The sequence below is a fragment of the Rhea americana genome, unplaced genomic scaffold (assembly GCF_003343005.1).
Source record: "Rhea americana isolate MKP2758 unplaced genomic scaffold, rheAme1 scaffold_97, whole genome shotgun sequence".
Taxonomy (NCBI): Eukaryota; Metazoa; Chordata; class Aves; order Rheiformes; family Rheidae; genus Rhea; species Rhea americana.
The window spans coordinates 1,353,245-1,375,868 of record NW_028187166.1 but is presented as its reverse complement, the minus strand read 5'-3'; the positions used below and the strand labels follow the sequence as shown (position 1 = coordinate 1,375,868).

The 22,624-nt window shown below is 43.4% G+C and overlaps 1 protein-coding gene across 3 annotated transcripts in view; it reads right to left on the bottom strand.

The window, feature by feature from the left end:
• Nucleotides 1-22,624, bottom strand: part of BRD3 (bromodomain containing 3) — a 52,886-nt gene that overhangs the window by 20,647 nt on the left and 9,615 nt on the right. For all 3 annotated transcript variants that reach the window (XM_085325299.1, XM_085325298.1, XM_085325297.1), the window contains exons 3-4: nucleotides 2,600-2,920; nucleotides 425-562 (exon numbers count right to left, since the gene is read on the bottom strand). In XM_085325299.1, the coding sequence (XP_085181425.1) occupies nucleotides 425-562; nucleotides 2,600-2,800 (339 nt within the window). In that variant the 5' untranslated portion in view covers nucleotides 2,801-2,920. The remainder of the gene's footprint in view (nucleotides 1-424; nucleotides 563-2,599; nucleotides 2,921-22,624) is intronic.

Here is a 22,624-nt window from a genome sequence, read left to right as displayed (position 1 = left end):
TCCTCTCTTACTAAGAGAGGTAGGAAATACTGTTACTGCTGAACAACCAGTATAAAACTTGTCACTAATATATCACTTAACACCTGCAAAATGTTGCATGAACTTTAGCTAATCTGAAAGAATATCTAACTGAAAATATAAGGACCAAAATCTTGAGCAACTCACTACATAATCCCAAAACAGAAACCTACCTTTAGTTAAAAAGTACATTTGTCATTTTAACTAGCGCGGGGGAAGAAAGCCACAGCACAAAGACAGCTTTGTACATTTCCAGTAATGTGGTTGCAATTAGTGGCATTTCAAATCCTTGCAAGGCGGGCCTGTAGTGCCGACAAGTTAGCCTGGTCAAAACCTGCACTGTAATGGTAGTAGTTGGGTCCTTTCTAGGCAGTGTCCCAGCTCAAAACTTGTCTGGATTCTTTACCTTGTTGTAAATGTAACAATTTGTAAACATGGTGTTGAAATCCTGCATACATTCACTGGCACTCCAATAATAGTTATGTTCCAGGCGCTTCTTGATCGTCCCCATGTCCATGGGGTTTTTTATTATTTTGTGATAATCCTGTTGGAGAAACAGGAAAGAAGTTACAAAGAAAGACTGCATTCACATCTCTTCTAGTCCCAACTTCCTCTTCATTCCTCCTTCCAAATACACATCCCCAAATTTTTGTGTAAACTGCAAGTATCATCTTKGCTTTTATTTCTTTTCTAAGTTGTAGCCTTTCAGTCTATCATTATTGTTATAAATTTGACTACGAAGCATGAGAACTCCTTCCACAACCACAAATCTTCCCCAGCCCTCATCAACACATACTCAAACACACATACAAGTGGGTACCTGGACATTATTGGCTTTTTWTAAGTATTATAAGGCTTATAAGTACAGTTTTGGTTTGTACCACAGAGTAGACAATGCTACATTTTATAACTAGACTAATGAGACAGTGATCCAATTTATACCTGCATGGGACCAGAATTAGGCGCAGCAGTGTCAGCAGTTGCTTGGGCAAGGTGCTCGGTTTAATTACGGATTGGCTGACATTTGGCAAACGCATTTCCGCCTGCCTTTTTAAGAAGGCTAACACTGAAACACTTGTCACTTAAAGAAGTTTGTCAATGCCAGCACTGGTGAAGAACTCACTAAAAATTTGAGTGTCTCCCTTGTAACACTCTCCAAAGGCTTCCACGTGTTACTGCAGTGACTCACTTGGCTGGCCTCAAGCATCTGGAGAGGCTGTGATTACCCTGGAGACGCTCTAAATGTACAAGGTTACATGCTTTAATTTTCTTATTCTGGAAAAAAGGAGCAAAGTCTCTTGTTGCATGATCACATGAAGTCTCACACAGCCACTGGCCATTCTCTGAGCCCAGCTCTCAAGAGTGACCTGAAACACCGACTATTTCTATGCGAGCAGTGCTACGGCAGAAAAGGCAATCCTGCCAGTTACCAGGCTTGTGCAGATTTGACTTAGGCCACACGTGAAAAATAACTGTTCTTCCAGCAACTGCTTTAAGTTCTCTAGTAACCTGCCTTTAAAACCCCTCCAAAACTCCTCACTGAGAAACTAAATCCACAAAAAGACAACACAAGGAGCACAGACCTGATGAAGTATTATACAGGTATTAAACATTTTACTCTTCTGGCTAGCACTTTAARTAGTACCCATCAACAACATTAGAGTTCAAAAGACTCCTGATCCAGTCCATAAAATCAGGTTACAACCTGTGGTAACTGGAGCTCTCCAGACTTCACATCCCGGAATCCTGTTCTCTCAAATCCTACGTGCAATCACAGAGCTGCTCAAAGCAGCCAGAGCTAATTTGCAATGGGTTGCCTGACTGAACGAACATCAGGGTGGGCAGAGCTCAGTGTCTCAGTGAAGGAGCTGGCTAGGTGTTTGCCTTGGCTGCTGACTTTTTACTCTTACAGGGCCACTYTGAAGAGGCAAAAGGTATGTGACTGCTTCCTGGAAGAAAGCAGCTTAACAAAACTTCAGTCACTGAGTAACCTGGCTTGAGCTTGGACTATCTGTTCTGACAGAGACAGGGTATGTATCACCAAGCACAGGAGACAGATGGATAAATGCAACTGTTCTGTTCCTTCTGCTTCCAGCATGGGCATTTGGAGCTAGATAGCTCCAAAGTATCCTTGTTAATTAGCTTATTCTGTCTTCCTCAACATTGAAGTCAGTGAAAAATCCAGGAAAGCCTATCAGAAACAAATCACACTAAGGCCAATGCTAAATGCTCAGGAGAACACGAGCTCCAAGGCTCTCACTCAAGTTGGAGAGAAATGGGACAAGGAGCGATGGCACATAAAAGTATCCACAGGTAAGCCACAAATRAAGCATTACACTTCAGCTGTTCTAAAACAGCTTGCCTGTTGCTGTTGTCTCCCTTCACTAAGTGTGAGGCAGTTTTCTCCTTCAGAGATCTCCAGCTTTGAAAGGTATGACCTCCAAATTCAATGGGTCTAAGAGCATTCACAGAAATCACAAAAAGCAACCCTACCRTTCTGATGTAGTGAACAGAAAACTGATCTCACTAACACAAAGCTTTTCAAGAGCAGAATACAGAGCGGGAAATGACAGATACTTACTGGTAAATTCAATTTAATTGCATCAACTGGTTGGTAGAAAGGCCAAGCAAACTGATGCTTCCACAAGGTCTTTACCACAACATTTTGCATATATTGCAATTGGTTGGTCTTCCGCCCAGGCTTATTAGGATTAGTGACCTCCGGAGGCGGTGGATTCACAGGGCCCTGAGGAGCCTGGATGGCTGATGTGACTGTCGACATTTTCCTGCCTCTGCCTCTCACTCGCTGTCACGGTGGCAGCAACAGCTAGGAGATTTTCTTTCTTCCTTTATGCTCCCCAAATGGGACTGGCATCCCATTTCCAGGGTCCAACCATGCAACCTAGTTCACAAAAGAAGAGGATGATGTGTAAATACACAAACTTATTTGAAGTAGGCACATTCAAACACTACCAGTAGTAGAAGCATCTTGACCCAGGCTCTTCACTCCATCTATTTCATTCCTTTTAATAAACTCTTATCTTAATGATGGCATGGTGCAAGACCTAAGAGAYAGTAGATCAGTAGTTCCCAAATTCAAGGTCTGCAGGTAAGCTCCACAGCAGTGGTTCTTGCTTCACCTGGCTCAGAGTGTATCTTCTTGCAAAGAAAACACATGGAGAAGCGTTAAGAATTACAGTGATGACGTCATGCAGAGACTCCCAAGCATGCGCTAATCCGAGCCAGTAAATCCATAGCATGCAGCTCCACATAAACCTAACTGCGCTGTTTCTAGACCCAGTCTGGCTAACATCGWGTCAGCTTACAAGTCTCCATACTGGTGCTGTGGTTAATGCAAAACCCAGTAATTGAAAGTTGAACACAGTTGTCCTAGGATCCTGATCCAGAGAAGCAAACAAAGGTGCAGGGAGAGGTGTTGTAATCATCCGTGAATACAAGATGCCACCAGCAATATCCTAACTAGAAGCGATCTGCACTGTAAATCTCAAAGGCAATCTGTCTTCTACTGTGCCCAACTTGACCAGGTCCTTAGTTTCAGATGGAAATGTCAATATATTTGCTCAATAYAAATCATAATTCATATTATATTGCACCTCCTGCCCTGGATGAGAGCCCACTCTTAATGGAATGCCTGAAATACAGAAGAACACACAAATTCCATTATTTTAGTTCTATTTTGTCCTAACACATTCCAGGGAAGAAAAATTGTCTAGTATCACTGTCTCATAAACCATATGGTAAACAGCTTTACTATGTCATCTTCCATAAATATTTGATATTTCAATTCACATCAGAACTGTAGCTACTCTACTTAAGGCAAACAGACCACAATCGCTTTCTAGAGGCAAATTATTTCAAATACGTACAGAAAACTATATAAATATTCTGACATATGCTTCTTGCACACAGAGAAACATCATCACAAAAGACAGCAAAGATAGAAGCTGCAATAATATAGGAAGAAAGAAAGAACATTAAGACATCCTAGAAAAAGACTCTTCCTTGATACATCCCTAATCATCTCTGCTGAATATCTGGACTAAATATAGACCATCAACCTACCTTTTCAGTAGCTGATTAGATGATGGCGAGAACTAAACACTTTACCTATTTTTTTTTTTTTTTACAAAAATAGATGTGTATAAACATAAACAGATCTGGAACAGAGAAGGATGTTTAAGTATCAGTCTTCCCAGTCCTGCCTGGGTATCCAAGGCATTTGCTTTGGAGAAGGTATATGTCCCAACAGCCCCCAGAACCAGGAAAGCAGAGCAGAAGCTCTCTGCCACCCTGGTGACATTGTGACATAAGAGATCAGCAGCAAAACAGCCCGTGTTCCTGGTGCCACAGAGCGCTGGGCAACCMGCATGCTCCAGGTGCTACAGCTACCAGATAGACCACATCACAGCTTGGCTCAGAGGTGTCCCCAGCTATAGAAACTAGAGTTGGTTGGCTTTTATGCCATTAATTTAGTTTTTGTAGTGTTTGTATGTAAAATGAAAATATAAAAAAAAAMCTAAACAAATTGTTAGTACATGCATATGTGTCTGGGTGCAGGAAACAAACAAGTTGAGGAATGACTCTGTCATCGTGCACTCATRGGGTGCAGTAATCCCCTCATATTCATGTGCTAGAAAAGTAACACAGCTGGGCACAAATAGTCTAGGAGGCTCCTGCAGAACACTGAYGATAACTTTTTGACACAGGTGGTGGAGAAGCCGATGAGGAGAGCTGTGCTACTGGACCTTGTGCTAACAAACAAAGACAGACTAGTTGGAGATGTGAAGRTTGGGGGCAGCCTTGGCAGCAGTGACCATGAGATGGCAGAGTACAGGATCCTGCACGGAGGAACCAGGGCAATAAACAGGATCACAACCCTGGACTTCAGGAGAGCAAACTTTAGCCTCTTCAGGGATCTACCTGGAAGAATCCCATAGGTTAGGGCCCTAAAAGAAAGGGCAGTTCAAGAGAGCTGGTTAATATTCAAGCATCACTTCCTCCAAGCTGAAGATCAGTGATGCATCCCTATGAGTAAGAAATCAAGCAAAGGGGTCAGGAGACCTGCATGGATGAGCAGGGAGYTCCCAGCAAAACTCAAACAGAAGAAGAAAGTACACAGAAYGTGGAAARGGGGACAGGTCAGTCAGGAGGAATATAGGAACATCATCAGAGTATGCACAGATGCAACAAGGAAGGTTGAAGCCCATTKGGAATTAAATCTGGCAAGGGATGTCAAGGACAACAAGAAGGGCTTCTTCAAACACATCAACAGCAAAAGGAAAACTAGTGAAAATGTGGGCCTGCTGYTGAACGAGGTGGGGGCCCTGGTTATGAAGAATAGAGAGAAGGCRGAGTTACTGAATGCCTTCTTTGCTTCAGTCCTTACTGCTAAGGCTAGCCCTCAGGAATCCCAGGCCCTGGAGACAAGAGAGAAAGTCAGGAGAAAGGCAGACTTTCCTTCGGTTGAGGAGGATTGGGTTAGAGATCATTTAGGCAAACTTGACATCCACAAATCCATGGACCCTGATGGAGTGCACCCACAAGTACTGAGGAAGCTAGCAGATATTGTTGCTAGGCTGCTCTCCATCATCTCTGAAAGGTCATGGAGAACTAGAGAGGTGCCTGAGGACTGGAAGAAAGCCAGTATCACTTTAGTGTTCAAAAGGGCAAGGAGAGGACCCGGGAAACTGCTGGCCAGTCAGCCTCAGCTACATCCCTGGAAAGGTGATGGAACAGCTCATTCTGGATGTCATCTCTAAGCAGGTAAAGAAGGTGATCAGGAGCAGTCAGCATGGATTCACCAAGRGGAAATCATGCTTAACCAATCTGAGAGCCTCCTATGATGGAATGACTGCCTGGGTAGATGAGGGGAGAGCAGTGGACATTGTGTACCTTGATTTCAGCATGGCTTTCAACACTGTCTCCCATAACATCCTCACAGGCAAGCTCAGGAAGTGTGGGTTAGATGAGTAGACAGTGGGGTGGATTGAGAACTGACTGAATGGCAAAGCCCAGAAGGTTGTGATCAGCAGCACACAGTCTAGTTAAAGCCTGTAGCTAACAGTGTCCCCCAGGAGTCAGTACCAGGTCCAGTCTTGTTCAATTTATTAATCAGTGAGCTGGATGACAGGACAGAGTGCTTCCTCAGCAAGTTTGMTGATGATACCAAGCTGAGAGGGGTGGCTGATACACCAGAAGGCTGTGCTGCCATTCAGAGAGACCTGGACAGGCTAGAGTTGAGCTGAGAGAAACCTCATGAAATTCAACAGGGCAAGTGCAAGTCTTGCATGTAGGGAGGAATAACTCCATGCACCAGTMCAGGCTCGAGGTTGACCTACTGGAAAGCAGCTCTGCAGAGAAGGACCTGGGAGTCCCAGTGGACAAGTTAACCATGAGCCAGCAATATGCCCTCATGGCCAAGAAGGCCAATGGTATCCAGGAATGCATTAGGAAGAATGCTGACAGCAGGTCAAGGGAGGTGATCCTACCACTCTACTCAGTCCCGGTGAGGCCACATCAAGTACTGCATCCAGTTCTGGGCTCTCCAGTACAAGACWGACATGGAGCTACTGGAGAGAGTCCAGCATAGGGCTACAGAGATGATTAGGGGACTAGAGCATCTCCCCTGCAAGGAACAGCTACAAGAGCTGGGCCTCCTTAGCTTGAAGAAAAGACTGAGAGGGGATCTTATTGATATCCACAAATACCTTAAGGCAGGGTGTCAAGGGAATAGGGCCAGGCTCTTTTCAGTGGTGCTAAGCAACAGGACCAGAGGCAACAGGCACAAATTGAAACACAGGAAGTTCCACCTGACTATGAGAAAAAAAAAACTTCTTTACTGTGAAGGTGACACAGCACTGGCACAGGCTGCCCAGAGAGGTTGTGGAGCCCCTTCTCTGGGGATACTCAGAACCCATCTGGATGCAAAATCCTGTGCARTGTGCTCTAGGTGACCCAGCTTGAGCAGAGGGGGTGTGGACTAGATAATCTTCAGAGGTCCCTTTCAACCTCAACCATTCTGTGAGTCTGTGACATTCCAAAGGTATAGAAAAACCAGACACGATGGTAAGACTTTCTTGCGCTATGTATCTGCAGTATAGATTCAGAGGTATCCCTCCAGACCTTATTCTTTGATAGCTCAAGAGCCCAGCTTAGCAGCTCAGAGAAGACCAGCCTCTGTTCCCCAACCCTCTCATCTGATAATGCTGGGCCTGCTGGCCCCGRCAGGCAGGGTGATCACAAAGCCTCCAGGAGGGATGTTGGCATGTTCTGGGCAAGGAGTTTCAAAAACAAGGTGGCAGTTGGAATTTCAGAGTCAGAAGAAACYAAGAAAGCATTTTCTCCTAATTTTCCACCAAGTTGGAACAGTGGCAGAAACACAGCCAAACGTAACCTTAGGATCAAGGGGGGGGGGGGGAATAGAAAAAGAATTTTAAAAACAAAAGAGAAAATTGGGATATTTCACTCTGAGTAGCTCTCTGCAAAGATTTCAGACCTCAAGGCCTTTGAGAGACATTCATTATCTGACTGCAGGCCCCTGGTGATCATCATTTGCTTGGTGTCTTGATTAACACACTGAGTCCAATACAAAAATTGACGGGAAATAAACCACCTAGAGMGAGTAATTTCTAGTGCTATAGAGTGTTTCGGTCACAAGTTTGAAACTATGTAGCATAACTTAAGTCTTCCCTTTAAATACACTAAGGTCAAATACAATATGGCTTGTAATAGTAACAATTCTGTTTTCATTATAATTTTCTTATACCCTCCCATCTTTCAAACTCCTTCTAAGAGATTTTTAAAAAAAACCTTTAAGTTAAAAAAAAAAAAAAAACACAGATCCTAGCTCCGCCGTTGGAAATCTGTGGAGTGTAATTTTTATATATGTATATTTTTTTCCTTCCTTGGAGCATTNAGTGCTGGCAAAACTACTGTATAGAAGGACAAAAAAAAATTTTTTTTAATAAAAAAAAAAAAAAAAAAAAAAAAAAAAAAACAGATCCTAGCTCCTGCCTCTCCCGGACTTCCCCTCCAAACTTAGGCAAGTCATTCAGTATCTTCTTTGTGCCACAGCTCCTCATCTGGGCTGTAGAGATAATATTTCCTTTCTGTCTTCATCTGTTCCACCCAGCTGGACTGCAAATTCTTTGGGACATGCATTGTCTCTTCACATGCATAYGCACAGCATTCTGCTCATCAAGCTTAAACGAGGCTTGTACATGCTTCTCTAACATGAACTATAATAATCAGTGACATAACTCAGAAAGGATTTTAATTAAGAACATTAGCAAAAGTAGGAGGGGCTGAGTCATGACAGCCAGCTCAGCTAGTCCTCTGACAGCTGAACCTCTTTAAGATGCATGCTCCAACTCATGGGTTATTATAACCTAACGTGGCTACAAAACCCAAACCTCTTAGCAGTACCATCTTAAATTCTGGGTCCTGCAGCTGAAAGACAAGAATAGCTACCTGGGCTATTGCAGCAGCACTGGCAATACTTGCTCCTGGCATAAATGCAGTTTTAACATGCATTGGCAGCTAATTCTTCAAAACAAATGCAAGCACTATTGAAAGACAAGATCCTTTTCCTGMGAGACATCCCCAAAAGGTCTAATCGAAGGCTCAATCTTGTAGGCTCAATCTTAAAACAGGGTTGAAGAGATCTCACTACAGCAAGGCAGGAGGGAATCACTGCTTTTGCATCACTACACTTCACCAGAAAATGGGGCAAGAAGCTCTCCCTCTGCTTTTAGCAGAGAGTTGCCTACTTCACTATATTGTTTGAACCTTTGGTCAAACAGCCTTCTCAGCTTGCTGGGCGTGTTGCTCTGATTTCAGATTATTCCCCAATTTTTAGATCTTAAAATTTACTTTACTTCTATTCCATTACTTTTAACTTTTCAAAATAATATTTTCGTTAAAAGGAGAAAAGAGAAGATTAGGAGGAGCCTGGAAATGCTTTGGAAAYGTCCCATCTATTAAGAGGGTACATTACACTGAACTCAGAGAAACAACAAGCCTGCCTGAGACATCCAGGTATGGCATATTTTGACRCTAAATTGTGACTACTATCAGCAGAAAGAAAGGAGAAGGAAGAAAGCTCCAATTTTCACCAGCTAGTATTTTTGTACTAGGTACAAAGGCATGCATTTTTGTACAAGGTAGTTCTGAGAACCGAAACATCTACTAGATGTCAGTCCTCATTTATTAAACAAATGAAGTAAGAGTCATAACCATTTGACAGACCAACTTTTCATACCAAATCATCCAGCCTGACAGTAAGACTCAAAAAACAAGCAAACTGACACAAATTAYCCCATTACTACAAGCAGAATGGAAATAAACAGCTCTGGTCTAAGCAATTCAGCATCTACTTAAATTACATTAGCACCAATAATTATTCAAACTGTTAGGAAGCCCAGCAGTGAACCAGGACACCACCATGCAAGGTACTGTACAAACTCAGAACTAAGACTGCCAAAAACAGTCTTTGCACAGATGTCATTTGCATTTTCCAATTAGGGCCTAAAGTTGGACTTTCTGGCTTTGGATTAATAGTTTCTTTATATTTAAAGTCATTATTTATCCTTTTCCCAGACCTCTAACTTTCAAGTAACAGAAAGTGTTCTTGATTTTTCTAGTTGCCAACCACAGTTTTGATACTATGAGTTTAAAGCACACCCTTTCACCATCATATATGAAGACTGTACTCTGCTTCCCACATTCTGTTTCCTCACCTTTTCACCCATCTCAGCTTGAGAATATAATTAAAAACAAAACCCAACCCAAAACTTTCAAATAAAACCTACTTCTCTGGAGTTCAAATCTGTCCTTTTGAGATGAGCTGCAACCTTTCCCAGTGTGGGACTCAGTAAATCTACAGGGTTTGGCTCATCCCTAAGCCAAATCAGTCATCAAAAAAMCACAGGTAGGTTGCAAGGATTTTTATTATTTTTATTTCATTCAGTTGCTTGCACAGGTCAGTCAGTGGACAGACAGTTGGCACGGAAAAACACAAGCTAATAATTCCCTGTACTAGTAGGATAACATTTTAGCAAACTTACGCAGCCCACAGACTGTCTACAGTTGTGGAAACTATTTTAGAAGAAGCTATAAAGCTCCATGAAACATGCACTGTGCCAGTAAGCCTGCTGCTTCAGCTAATGGTTCTGCCACTTCCTTTAGCAATGCAGAACATGTAATGCATGGCTCAGTCCCTTGCTGCTGTTCATGTGATACAGGATAGTATTTGTGTTGATTGCAAAACTAAAAGGTAGTATGCTTTATATTAGCACCTGAGCCTTCTAACTCTTTTCCTTAGTGTCGTATTTCTGCATAGTTATTTGGACAGAGATGAAAAATTGGCGCAATTCCAGCCCATTCAGAAACACGAGCATAAACCTTCCCATCAGGGGAAGTGATCAAGCTAGAGATGTTCCTTGACCTCCTCTTTATCTCCACATTATTACTTGCATTATGGTAGCGTGCTGAGGCTGCACAGAGATCAGGGTCCCTCTGTACTTAGCACCCTGCAGACACACAGTAGGACACTGTTCCCACCGCAAAGAGCTGGCGTTCACAACGGGCAAGGCAGGAAAAGAGCAGGGGAAGCAGTGGTGAAGTGACCGACCCAAGGCCACCCAGTGAGCCTGTGACAAAGCCAAGAGCAGAGCCCCTAACCCCAGCAAGTGCCTCACTTGGGCTTTTCCTTAGCCAGCCCAGAGAAGTGACACCTCCAGTACCCACGACAGCGTGAGGGGCAGGGACTGAGCCTTGCTGCAGGTAACACTGAGCCAGCAGCAAGGCCCACAGTGCGACAGCGTGGCACTGGAACAGCCATCATCTCCCCGCCGCTCCAGGCACCACTCACTCCTCTCTCAGGCTCCCTGCAGTCTCCAAGGGAGATGCGCAGTCCCTTTTTCCTGGGCAGCAGCAGTAACCAACAAAACTCGGTCAGATTTGCCACCACACACTGCTCCTCATCTTGGAGGGGCATCAGGCACGTACATWGCCCAGACTCTCACAGCTCTGGAAGAGGTGTAGCATGCTTTTATTTCAGGAGCGCATGAGTTAGAAATTCTTTTTCTGAGAGGGAAAAAGACTGCCAGTTGACCAAATTCCTGCAAACGCAACTTGCTGCCAAGACAGACAAATACACACAAGTATTTGGTTACAAAATATAGAAAGGGAAGGCAGCAAAATTGCCTTTCTGGCCTTTCCAGAGTTGTCTATTTGAAGAGTAAGAAGCCTTCCTTGTTGCTGCTATGATCATATACATATTACTCAGCATATAAGCCACTTCAGCAGGAAGATGTTTGATAGCAAAGGGGACAGTGCTGAGTTCTCTTTTTTTAAAAAAGTGGCCAGTCTAACCTGAGGAGGCAGAGCACATGAATCTAGGCTTATTGGGGAACCAAGTATTCAAATRGAGTAAAAGAAGTATCATCCAAATAGGAATATTACATCTTTCTCTCCAAGAATTTTTACCAACCATTTTACTGCCCAGAACTCACCCCCCCTTCCTCAGAGCAAGTAACAACCACTACATTTATAAGTCATCTCTGTCAAGAAAATGCAGATACAGAGCTTTACCAGGCCATTTCCAAAAGCCACCTCCAAAAGCCTTGCTATTACACACAGTGCAAAGATCACTTAAAGCAACCAAGTGTCTGATCCAAACATCTTCACAGTCCCAAAAATGATGCCTCACTGTCCTTCATAAGTTGTACAGCCCAAAAAGTCAACCCATCAACACAAGCTCAGATACAATTGCAAATTGAGGCTAGTTATATCTATTTCATGTATATGGCCATAGAAAGTCAGGGTTGTACCACCACTCCTCCGGTTCCTCAGAAGAAAACAAAGCTGACAGATATCCTCTTCTTCCTCCCACTCTGCCTTCCCTCACCTTCACACAGCCCTGTATAGAGATCCACCTCCAAGCAGCTTTCACTGCTTACTGACTCCATGACAGCASGGATGTTCTTTTCAGATGCAAGGGACCTGCAATTTGACACCAAGACTTGAGGACAGCCCAGTTACTTTGTCAGCCAGCAGTGGCTTGGCAGACATACACACACATTATATGCAATCAGCCACCCCCTTAAGACCTGTGGATGAAGAATTTGCACCTGGCCTTGCCACAGGAAATTAGAAATTGGCTTGTGAATACCTCTATGGCACACTGCAGCTTTGCACTCCAGAAGTCCATTCAGCTGTCCTCATTGTCGCCCACATCATTAACGCCACACAGAGACTTGTTTTTCATGTATAATATTTTGAGAACAGCTCCAACAACATCCTGAGACTCAAAGAGGGGGACACAACTGTGCCCTTAACTTACCTCTGTGTGAGGGAGGGAGAAAGATCACAGAAGATTAACTCAGTTGCTTGGCTTTTGGCTTGGTTAGTTTAATGCTCATCAGATTATACAGATGGATTTCCCACTCTTGGTCCCTCCTTAGCTATTATAGGAGCAGATGCTTCCTCAGTATGTAGCCTGTGGGTTCCTAACCAGTATGTAAGAGTCACCCAGAAGTAACTGGTAATTTCAAGGGCCTTCACTTTGGATACATACTCAGCACATCCTGTGAAACAGACTGCTTTAAGATGTCTTGCATCATGCATTCAAACTCAAGGGTACCCAGAAGCCAACTTATCTTGACTATAAAAGCACTAGCGACTATTACAAGCAGTACTTTGGACATCTCAGTTAAAATGATGGTGTCCCTGACAATTATGGGCAAAAGCATTGCTCTCCAYCAAGGTGCTAATGCCACAGTAAGCAACTTCTGATAGAGTCTAAGCAAGAATTTAGATGCATGCCACATACCTTCTGCAACACACAAATCATATGGGGCTCAGTTGCTTTCTAAAGGCTGCAGTTTGAAGTGCAGGGAGYGAGGCTTCACAGTGTAACAGGTTCATTTTCATAGCTTTGAATTTGCTTTTGAGAACAGTTTAGATAACCAACCTCAGTAATGGATTAGGTATGGCTGATCTTGTTTTGGAGCAAGGAGAAGGACAAAATGATCCCTGGACATTTCTTCCAGCCCTGCTTTGTGTGGTTCAACAACATTCAGGCAAATTTTGTCCTAGACACCTTTCCATGCAAGGTCTTGAGTTATGCATGGTTTTATTAGCAAGGCTACAAGAGGAAAGAAAAGCAAGAGAGTGGCTGAAGAGCTTACTCTGCATTGGATGCCTGATTGAAGGAATCCTGTCAGCTTTGAGATCTGACTCCAGACTAAGGATTGGACTGAGATTGCCAAAATAAAGGAAACTGCCCTTAATTAAAAAAAAAAAAAAGTCTTTCAGGAAGTATTTCAGCAAACTAACTGGGTGACCTATAATGTAAATGCTGACAAATGCTTAGTTGTAACACTAGAAATGCAGCATCTATGAACACATTTAAGCAAAGCAGCTAGTGACACACAGATCAGGTTTGGGGAAGGACAGAGTCAGATCAGGGTGGATGGGAATGTGAAGGTGCCGTCTGCTCAAGAGGAAAATTGTAGCAGTTGCGCCTCTTGCAACAAGATACACCAATTATACACTTGTGGCAACAGAAGAAAAATGTTGAGCTATTTAAGCCTTCATTTTCATTACAGAGATTTGGCACAGAAAGGAAAGTGTTTAGATTCACATGTCTGGGCAGAGTCTGCTCATGTCACTTCTTCCTAGCAGGGAAAGGTAGAGACACAATGAAATTACCTTGGATGATGCACAGGGTTGAACTCAGAATACCTCACAATCACGAAGAGGGCTAGAGAGTACAGAYAGCAGGCAGTCAAGATTTGGAGAGAAAAAAAAATAAACCTGCCTTTAACCATATGCTCTCTCACATCCAGCACATCACAATAACTATATATTGTCATACCTTAACATTAAGGGTTTACTTGGCATGTTCTAGCACTCTAGAGGTGTACTGCAAATGGATTTTCAGAGGGGTTGCAGTAAACACCTGCAAACATGGACATCAGGCAAAAAGGGAAGCTCTGGAAAGGTACCTGGCACATAGCTACATACCATACGGGCTCCCAACATGTCAGCAGTAGGATGAGGGGGATGTGGGGGAGGAAGGAACGTGGCTGGAGGCACACTGAAGTATGGTACAAGCCACAACTTCGGCAGTATCTCAGTCCTCTTCTATAATTCAGCAACCGCTTCAAGCCTCATTCTGCAAAAGCGCTAAGCAATTTTCCCACTAAGTTAGACAGTTTTTTTTATGGCTCTGCACCTCTTCAGAGCTGGGTTTTGCAGACTTAACATCTATAAGGTGCAACTAATGGGTCAATCAAGATAAACTTAAAAGAAAGTTTAAGTGAAGACACAATAAGCTCAAGTTCTCCATACCTTTTTGGCCCCTCTACCACACAGGCTGGGCCTACCTCTCCAGCTGTCTATTAAAAAGAGATAAAAGGACACAGGAGGTAAGTGGCTAGATATCTGGGACTGGAAAGCCAGGCAGTCCTCTGGGTACTCCCATTGTTGCAATTACAATACCTAYGAGAGTTGATCTAGTCAATGCTACCCAGCCCTGAAGACGCATCCTCTCGCTGCAGGATTGCTGCTTAATGTGATCCCAGCTAGAGAAGWCCCACTGTACAAGCAAAAGGTGTGCAAGGAGCATAGAGATCTTGGTCTCTCTTCAATGTCATTTCCTAAAACATCACACAAGGAAATTGGAGTTATATTTAACCTAGTCAAGAAGACTCTCCAAGTTTAAGCTAAAGTTTAGCTTAAGGTAAAGCTAAAGGAGAAGTCTGATGATCCCAAATTCAAACACTGCTTACGAGCATAACTAAAGTCTCTACAGACTCCATGACAACCTTCRCAGATTGGTCAATTCCACAAACTGAGATCTGGCACAAATACTATCTGCTGGGGTGCCTTATCTCTGTTATTCCATCTCTAAATGCTTCTAGGATGTATTATCACTTTAAACTTAAAAAATGGACAGAATCTACTCTTCCACCTCTACTCACTCATGCTTCTGCATTCAAGCCCATAGTTCTGAACCAATTAGAACTGCAACCCCATTTGTTTGCTTGGCTTTAACTGCAGCCACTCATTATTAGCATCCTTCATCCAAGCATTCCCAGCCACTTTTTAAGCAGGAGACTGAAGTTCCATGACAACCTGAAGTCCCTCTATCCTGAACTTGCTTGTGACTGATCTCACTCTCGGAGGATCTTTGGATTCCTGCTTGCCCAGCCCTCAGATCAGCCATCAGGCAATGATGCTACAGCCCACAAGGAGTAAAGAATGAAAATCTCACTTGCCGAGGGCTGCTAGGAGGTTACAGTCTAGAAGTCCTGGAGCAACAGGTCCTTCCCAAACAGGAATCCAAGCTGACAAGCAGGCAGGCCTAAACTGTTCATCATTTCAATAGTGAATGGTGATGGAAGAGTCCTGAAAAGTCTTGATCTTATACTCACTGGCTTCAGCAAAAGTCAGTCTAGGCCAAAGAAAACAAAATTGGTGCAAAAACAAATACAAATACTACTGAGCAGATAAACTGGGAAAGGAAACTGGCAACTAATCCTGAAGGACAGAAAGGAAAATCTACACCCTGTGAGAGCAAAATATAGAGAAAGCCGGAAAAAGAAAGGAGAAGTAAATATAGAGGAGAGAGAGGAAGTTAAGCTTCCCATTTCATGCAGCTTGACAATGTGATGACAACAGGCTACTGTTAAATGTTGCACCATAATCATCCCCTCATTTTGAGCTACAGACTGGGCAGGAGACAGAAGCATTGTCATGTCTCATCTAGACTTGGTCATCATTTTTCCTCTAATGCAGCAACACATGGACAGGACAGTCATAGACCAGGGCTTCATTATGCCAGATGCTGTAGGAGGACAGTCCGTGCTGTAAGAGACTGGCCTCTGCTAATAACCAGACATTTTAAGTGGGTAAGGAAAGAGACTGGGATGGGGAGATGGAATACAAACTGGAGATTACAGTGACTGTTAGAGTAATAAACTGATAGATTAAACACCTAGATTTAACCTTGTTTCACCAGGCTGTGTCTAGGTACCACTTCAGTACCTTTGTTAATCCTTGGAATTGCAGTACCACCAAGACAGCCCATAGCCCTCAGTAAGACCAAATGCAAAAAACAGCATGCACAGAGTCTGTGCCTTAAGTTGCAAACAGTCTAGACAACCCAGAACAGAGAGAGGTCTAGCCTGGCAATAAGTAGTGGCCTGAAGGAGGGNGAAAAAAAAAAAAAAAAGGAAAGAAAAAGAAAAACACAGAGTAAAGGTTAAGCAGCAGTCTCCTTCCTTTCCATTATCACATCCCATCTCCTTCCAGGGTCTGTATCCCAATCCCCAGGAGATTATGCTGTAAAATCCAGCATTTTACAGCATAACTCCTCCAACGCATTATACTATTTCAGATTCATCCTGTGACTCCAGAAAAGAACCTTGCCAGTTCCAGGTTAGGAAAATGTATTTCTGTTAATTTATTAAAAAAAATAGAATACACTGTCACTGACCCAAGTTTCAGATGATACACACATAATAGAAGCATTTATGTACACCCAATAAAGCATAACATGGCAACACCCGCAAAGGCTTCAAACTCCTAATGGGATTATTATATGTCTACGCCCTCACAGGGTTTTCTTTTTCTGCTTTTTAAAAGCTATGATCTGCACAGTTAAACATTTGTGTTTTGGAAAAAAAAAAAGATAATCTGCCTTTCCCCTTTTTTAATTAGCATATGGTGCTTTGTGTACTTTTGCAGTATAAGAAAAAAACTAAACCTCAGTTTTACTCAACATATACATATAGTGACTAACTTATACATTGTTTTTCCACAACAGGTGTTGTCATTTTTTTTTGTTTGTTTTTTTTTTTTTGCACTTTGATTTCCAAAGGGAGAGATCATTGGACACAAAGCATTTTGAAGAAAGAGAAAAAAGCAAGAGTGAATACCTCCCCGCTGGGCAGAGTATCTCCAAGCTTCCGCTATCTCTGTAAAGAATTATAAAAAGAGACAGCCACAAAACAGGATGCTGACATCTCAGCTCAGTTCTTCACTCCTGGTGCGGTGGGCTTCTCAGTTCCCTGGTTGTAAAATGGGGATGTGTACATTTCCCTACCATGAACAGTTAAAGACATTAGTCACTAGACATTTTCTTGTGCATTTATACAGCCCATAGCTGATAACTCCTTCTCAGTGTTATGCTAATATGAATACTTAAAGAAAAACAAACAGCAAGTGTTAAGTATGACGCTAACTGTCATCTGAAGAAACTACAGAACTAAAATTGCTATCTGCTTTATCCCTTACCCTAACACTGCAGCACTCTTTAGACATGTTTCTAAGAGATAACCACAACAGCAGTGGAAGCCTTCATGATACCTATTAGAAATGGAATTTTAGATATAACCAAATTCCACTTTCATCTGAATTTAAAAGGTTATGTATAACAGTAAGATCACCTCCTTTTAACAAAACAAAGTATAGAGAGTATTCTGGACAAATATGGAGCCCTTGTAAATGGCATTCAATTCGCATGTATTATCCATTTAAAGGATTGCCTTCTGCTCTACGCACTCAATAGCCTACATCATAACGCTGCCTTACATCTCTAGTATCACATGGTCATACATCAGCATTAATAATATCATTTACAAGTGCTACAGATGTTATCTTTAGTGGCAGTTCCATGCAAACACTGAAAGCGAGACAGACCTAACAAGTTAACATATGGATGTGTGTGTGTGTTAGAGAAGCATTCCACAGCACAGAACAGGATCTAAGTGATTCATCAGGGAAATACCTTCTTTCATTAGCAGACCTCCCTTGCACACTCATGCTCCAACACTTTCTCCTACTCATTTTTTTACATTATTTTTATGTATTAAAATGCTTAATGTTACTATTTTGAAGTAGAACAGATTTGCTTTAGGACAAAAAGCATTACAAGTGTAGCAAGAATGGATCATCTAAGTTTACAATGCTGCAACTTTCCCAAGCAAAGTCTACCTCAATCAATATGCAACACTCAAGTCAGTTTAAGAGGATGGAGAATGAAGTGAAAGGGATTGAATTACCATGACTTAAAATTACTGCTTGTTAGGTGAGCCACAGTAACATTATACTTGGTAACGGGGCCAAGTAAGTACACCCACCCGCCAAGTTAATTATCGCAGCTTAGCCGACAGAGGAGCAGAAGTGTGCTCCATCGCAGCAGCCCTCCCATTTACGACCACTATGTTCCCCTGAATAGGTTGCACCAACTCAGCTTTATCTGTTTCCAAACCAATTTAAGGGCCTTGTCTAAACAAAGATGTTGTCCCAGAATAACTCAAGGCATGAACTTAAAACAAACAGCCAAACAAGTGCAGAAGTCTGTATGTGGTCTACTACTTTGGATGAAAAGTGCCTCACTGATTTTGCTGAGGTTGGGTAGATCCATAAACTTGCTCTGCCACACAAGGCATGCAGATGGAGAGCACTACACAGTGAGCCACGCTGACAACTCTGGGGAGAGGGGAAGGTATCCCCTACTCTCTAATTCACCAAAAAGAGGAAGCTGCTCTCCATCTGCATGCCTTTGGAAGGGGCAACTCCAGAGGGCAGGCAGGTGCACAGCTGTGCAGCACCCGCTGGGGGTGCATCTCTCTCCCTCTCTCCACCTATTGCTCAGGGAGGCCAGGCTCCTACTGACAGCACCCACCTGTACCCCCACAGCTTAGCTTACTGCACAGTGAGAGTCAAGACTTAAGCCTCTTTAAACTTCCCGCATGTGAATGAAGTTCAAGTCAAAAGTAGTACAACCACTAAAGTGTGTACACAGCTATAAAAATTATTCCCATGAGTCTTACCCAGCCCAGGAAAAACACAACCAGGCTGAGAATACAGGCTTGCAGCAACAGGAACAGAGTCCAGATCTCAGGGTTTGCAGCAAAACGTCCTCAGGTTTGGAAGCATTCAGACCAATACATTTAATCCTAGTTTAGCCCTTGGTTTACAAGAACTGCACCCCAGGTTCTTCGCTATGCCTGCCGCACTGCCGTGGAGAGGAGAACGCTGAGTTCTGGTTTCAGCAAGGGAACAAGAGGCTCGACCAGTTCTCCTCCTCTGCCCAGGTTATGCACATTGCTGAAACGCACCCAGAATTTGGTCTTCTCAAACCAAATTCAAACTAGGAAGAGACTGAGGCTTAGCAAGGTGCAAAAGGAATCCAAAATAGAGGCAAGTGTTTCTTCAGGTGGTGTTTTATCAGCAGGACTGGAGCAACAAGCGAGGACTGGGAAAAAGGCAGCCTTAGCAGCACATTACTGCRAGCTTCCACACTACTCTCCTGAAGAATTTAAATCCTTTCCTTCCAATGTTGGCTTTAGCAGCGAGTGGGTTAAGGAGAAGTTCCTCTCTTATACTGCATTGTTAGCACGCCACATAAAAGATGTTCACCTCCGACAAACACTAACGATTGACAAAACCCCACCGACATCACAGTAAGACACGCTGGAATGAAAAGCTCRATGCACTCATCCTTCCAAAACGTCCTAACAGCTCACTGAGCAGCACGGCAAACAACAGGTCCTCCCTAATTCCCAGAACTCCTCTGCTTACAATAGAGTTCTGGGCTATTACTGTAGAATAATGTGGTAATTTAAAAAAACAAAACAAAACATACGGTTCATGGCAATGATTGCGAAACCCACTGCGGATTAATGAATTTTGTGAATTAGCAAAGAAGGGAGCAACCAGGATTGAAGAGAAACAATCAACAGTGTTGAGCTGCAAAATGTTCTTTTTTCATTTATTTAGTTAAGTGTAGTTCTGCTTGCATCTAAAACACCTGATAGCTTACCAAAGTAGACACAGAGTAGTATATTTTGTAAAAGTAATTAAGCCTTTGAAACATGAGACCTCACTACACCACTCTGCTGCTGCTGAGGAGAGGGATTTGACTCCTGAGTTGTTTGTGCTGTCAACAGGACTGATCAGGCTCCCAGATTACCCAGGGGAGAAGGAAAGACTCTATGAGTGCAGCAGGGCTCAGCTGGAAACTCACATCCCACTGCACAGGTGCCCATTTAAAAAAAATAGAATAGTTAAGAGGTAAATGTCAGACAGCATCTTTCAGAACCTGCACCCATGAAAAGACACACCTGCAAAAACTACTGGAAACTGCAACCTTCCCCTGGCCAAACTGCTTTACCCATGGGCACTGCATTTAGTTCGCTGGGGCTCAGCAGGGGAGCAGACCCTCAGGTCAGGCAGACTGGGGACACCAAGGCTCTCTTACAGTCTCCACCATTTTAGATGGCTGAAGGATGAAGGTTCAAACACACTGTTCTTAACTCAAGAAATAAAGATGGTGCAAGATTATTAGGAACTGTGGTTTAAGTCATTCTACCTAGTAAAGTTACAACAGGCCAAAAGAAATGCTAGCTATAAAGCCTGCTGAAATAGATTTCATTTGCAGCTACTGACTCACAAAACCAACTTTTCATAAAAAAAAATAGAAAGAGTGCAGCTGCCTACCACACATACTGAGCTGGTGCATCAAGCTTCTTAAATATATTTTTCTTCCAAAATGATTTTTTTTGAATGACAAAGGTTATTGAAAGCACCTCAGTGCTAATATGACAGAAATCTTATTTTGAAAAGTAATTTRGGAATCTAGTTTCATTTAAAGCAAATGGAATTAAGACTCCAAAGACTTTTAAGACTTCAGACTCTCCACACAGCACATGCATTCTTTAAACTCTGCACGCACAGGTCGCTAAAACTAAAAAGGCCTTTCACTGGGACAGCTACTGTCTCAGCAGTGAAGCATACAGGCAGTGAGTACAGAAAACAATATTGCAATCAAGCTTACACTGCATGTTGAATAAGACTGTTACCCTCCACCCAGCCCTTTTATTAAGCTTTGTCTCAAAGCATTAAATACATGCGTGAGTGAGTATTTTTAACTAGTGCAGACTGAAGAGAAGTGAAGTACAGTCTTGTCACTTATTCTTTCCAGAAAGGAAGGCTTTTAGTTCAGAAGTTATTCTTTTTCAGCAGGAGTCTTGGAGTGTGTTATTAAAACTCCCTAAACTTCTGAGCTAACAAAGACAGACAGGCACTAGTCTGCTAGCTCTGTGATCTGCTGATTAGGAGGCAAGGACTTAGCACTTAGGATATACTCAAGGTGCTGGGTATTTTCAAGCAATACACACTTTTGGGGGTGGGGGTGTTTGCTTGCAAAACAACCAGACAGCTTTGGGGATTTCTTGTTTATTTTGATTGAGGCACATTTATTCTGCACTTCTCACCTATATCTTGCAGCACATATGGTAGTCACCAAGTCCTCTCTAATACCTTGACTTATCACTGGGTGAATTAAGGACAAGAGTGTCAGCTTTAAACCTGAATTTCTAATTTAATTTAGAGACACCCTTTCCTTTGCATATTCGCATATACTGAACACATCAAAAAAAAAAAAAAAAAGCTCATTCCCCCCCCACCCCCGCAAGGAGCAGCAGGTGTGCTTTGCTAATTGCGCTGCCGCCTAACCTATTATTTACCAGTGTCAAGGAACTTGCACACAGAACAGATAAACATTCAAAGTATTGGCAAAGCCATCATAATCGCTTATCAAAAAGAAGTTTATTTCCGTATCTTCTGATTCCCGCAGACATCGGCAGGGAGGTGCACCCACGCCGCAGCCCTCGCAGCGACCCTTACCGAAGGCACGGTCCACGCTGTCAAGCCGCCGCTGCAGGAAGCGCCTTCCCGATTAACCCCCGCGCAGCTCGAAGACGCACAGCGACCTGAACACTGCAGCTTTGTTTGAAAGTGAAACCAAACCGACTACAAATAATGCTCTATTCCCCCGTGCCGGGGAGGTGCAAAAAGCAAACGCGCTAACGTAAACAAGGGGGGGGAGCACGGCAGAGTTTAAGTTTTGCCTTTTATTATCGTTGGCATTATTTACCGCGTGACAACGCTACATATAAAACTGATCTGCGTTTCTTTTTACACCTTTAAAAAGGATCAACTTCAGGCAGCGAACTACTGGTTTTCATTTATTCGCAAAAGTTATGTAAACAGCAGATTATCCGCACGCGCAAAGGCGCCGGGTACGCATATAAATTCACACCCGCGCACCCGGATTTCTATCGCACGGAGCGCGCACTTCCCGGCCCATCACGGGCAGCCTGCTCAGCTCTTTCCCCGACTCGCAAGGCAGCGAGGCCAGAGGGAAATGGCCGGGAGCAGTCCGGCGCCGGGCCAGGGCGCGCAGCCGCCGCCGCCGCCGCCGGGCCCCGCTGCGCGCACCGAGCGCGGCCGCGGCCCCGCCGCAGCCCCCGACCAGCCTCGGCCCGGGCAGCCGCGACGGCTGCTGTCTATTCCCCGACCCCTCCCCGCCTCCGCTTCTTGCTTTTCTTCCCCCCTCCTTTTTTTTTCCCCCCTCTCTCTCCTTTTTCTCTTTCTTTTTTTGTTTTCTTTTTAAGGGCGCCTGCAGCCCTCTTTTTCCTCGCCCCTAATTTTGCCTTTCAAAAGATGGCGGGCAGAGAGGAAAGAGAGAGCGAGAGGGGGAAGGAGAAAAGGGGCGAAAAAAAAAGGA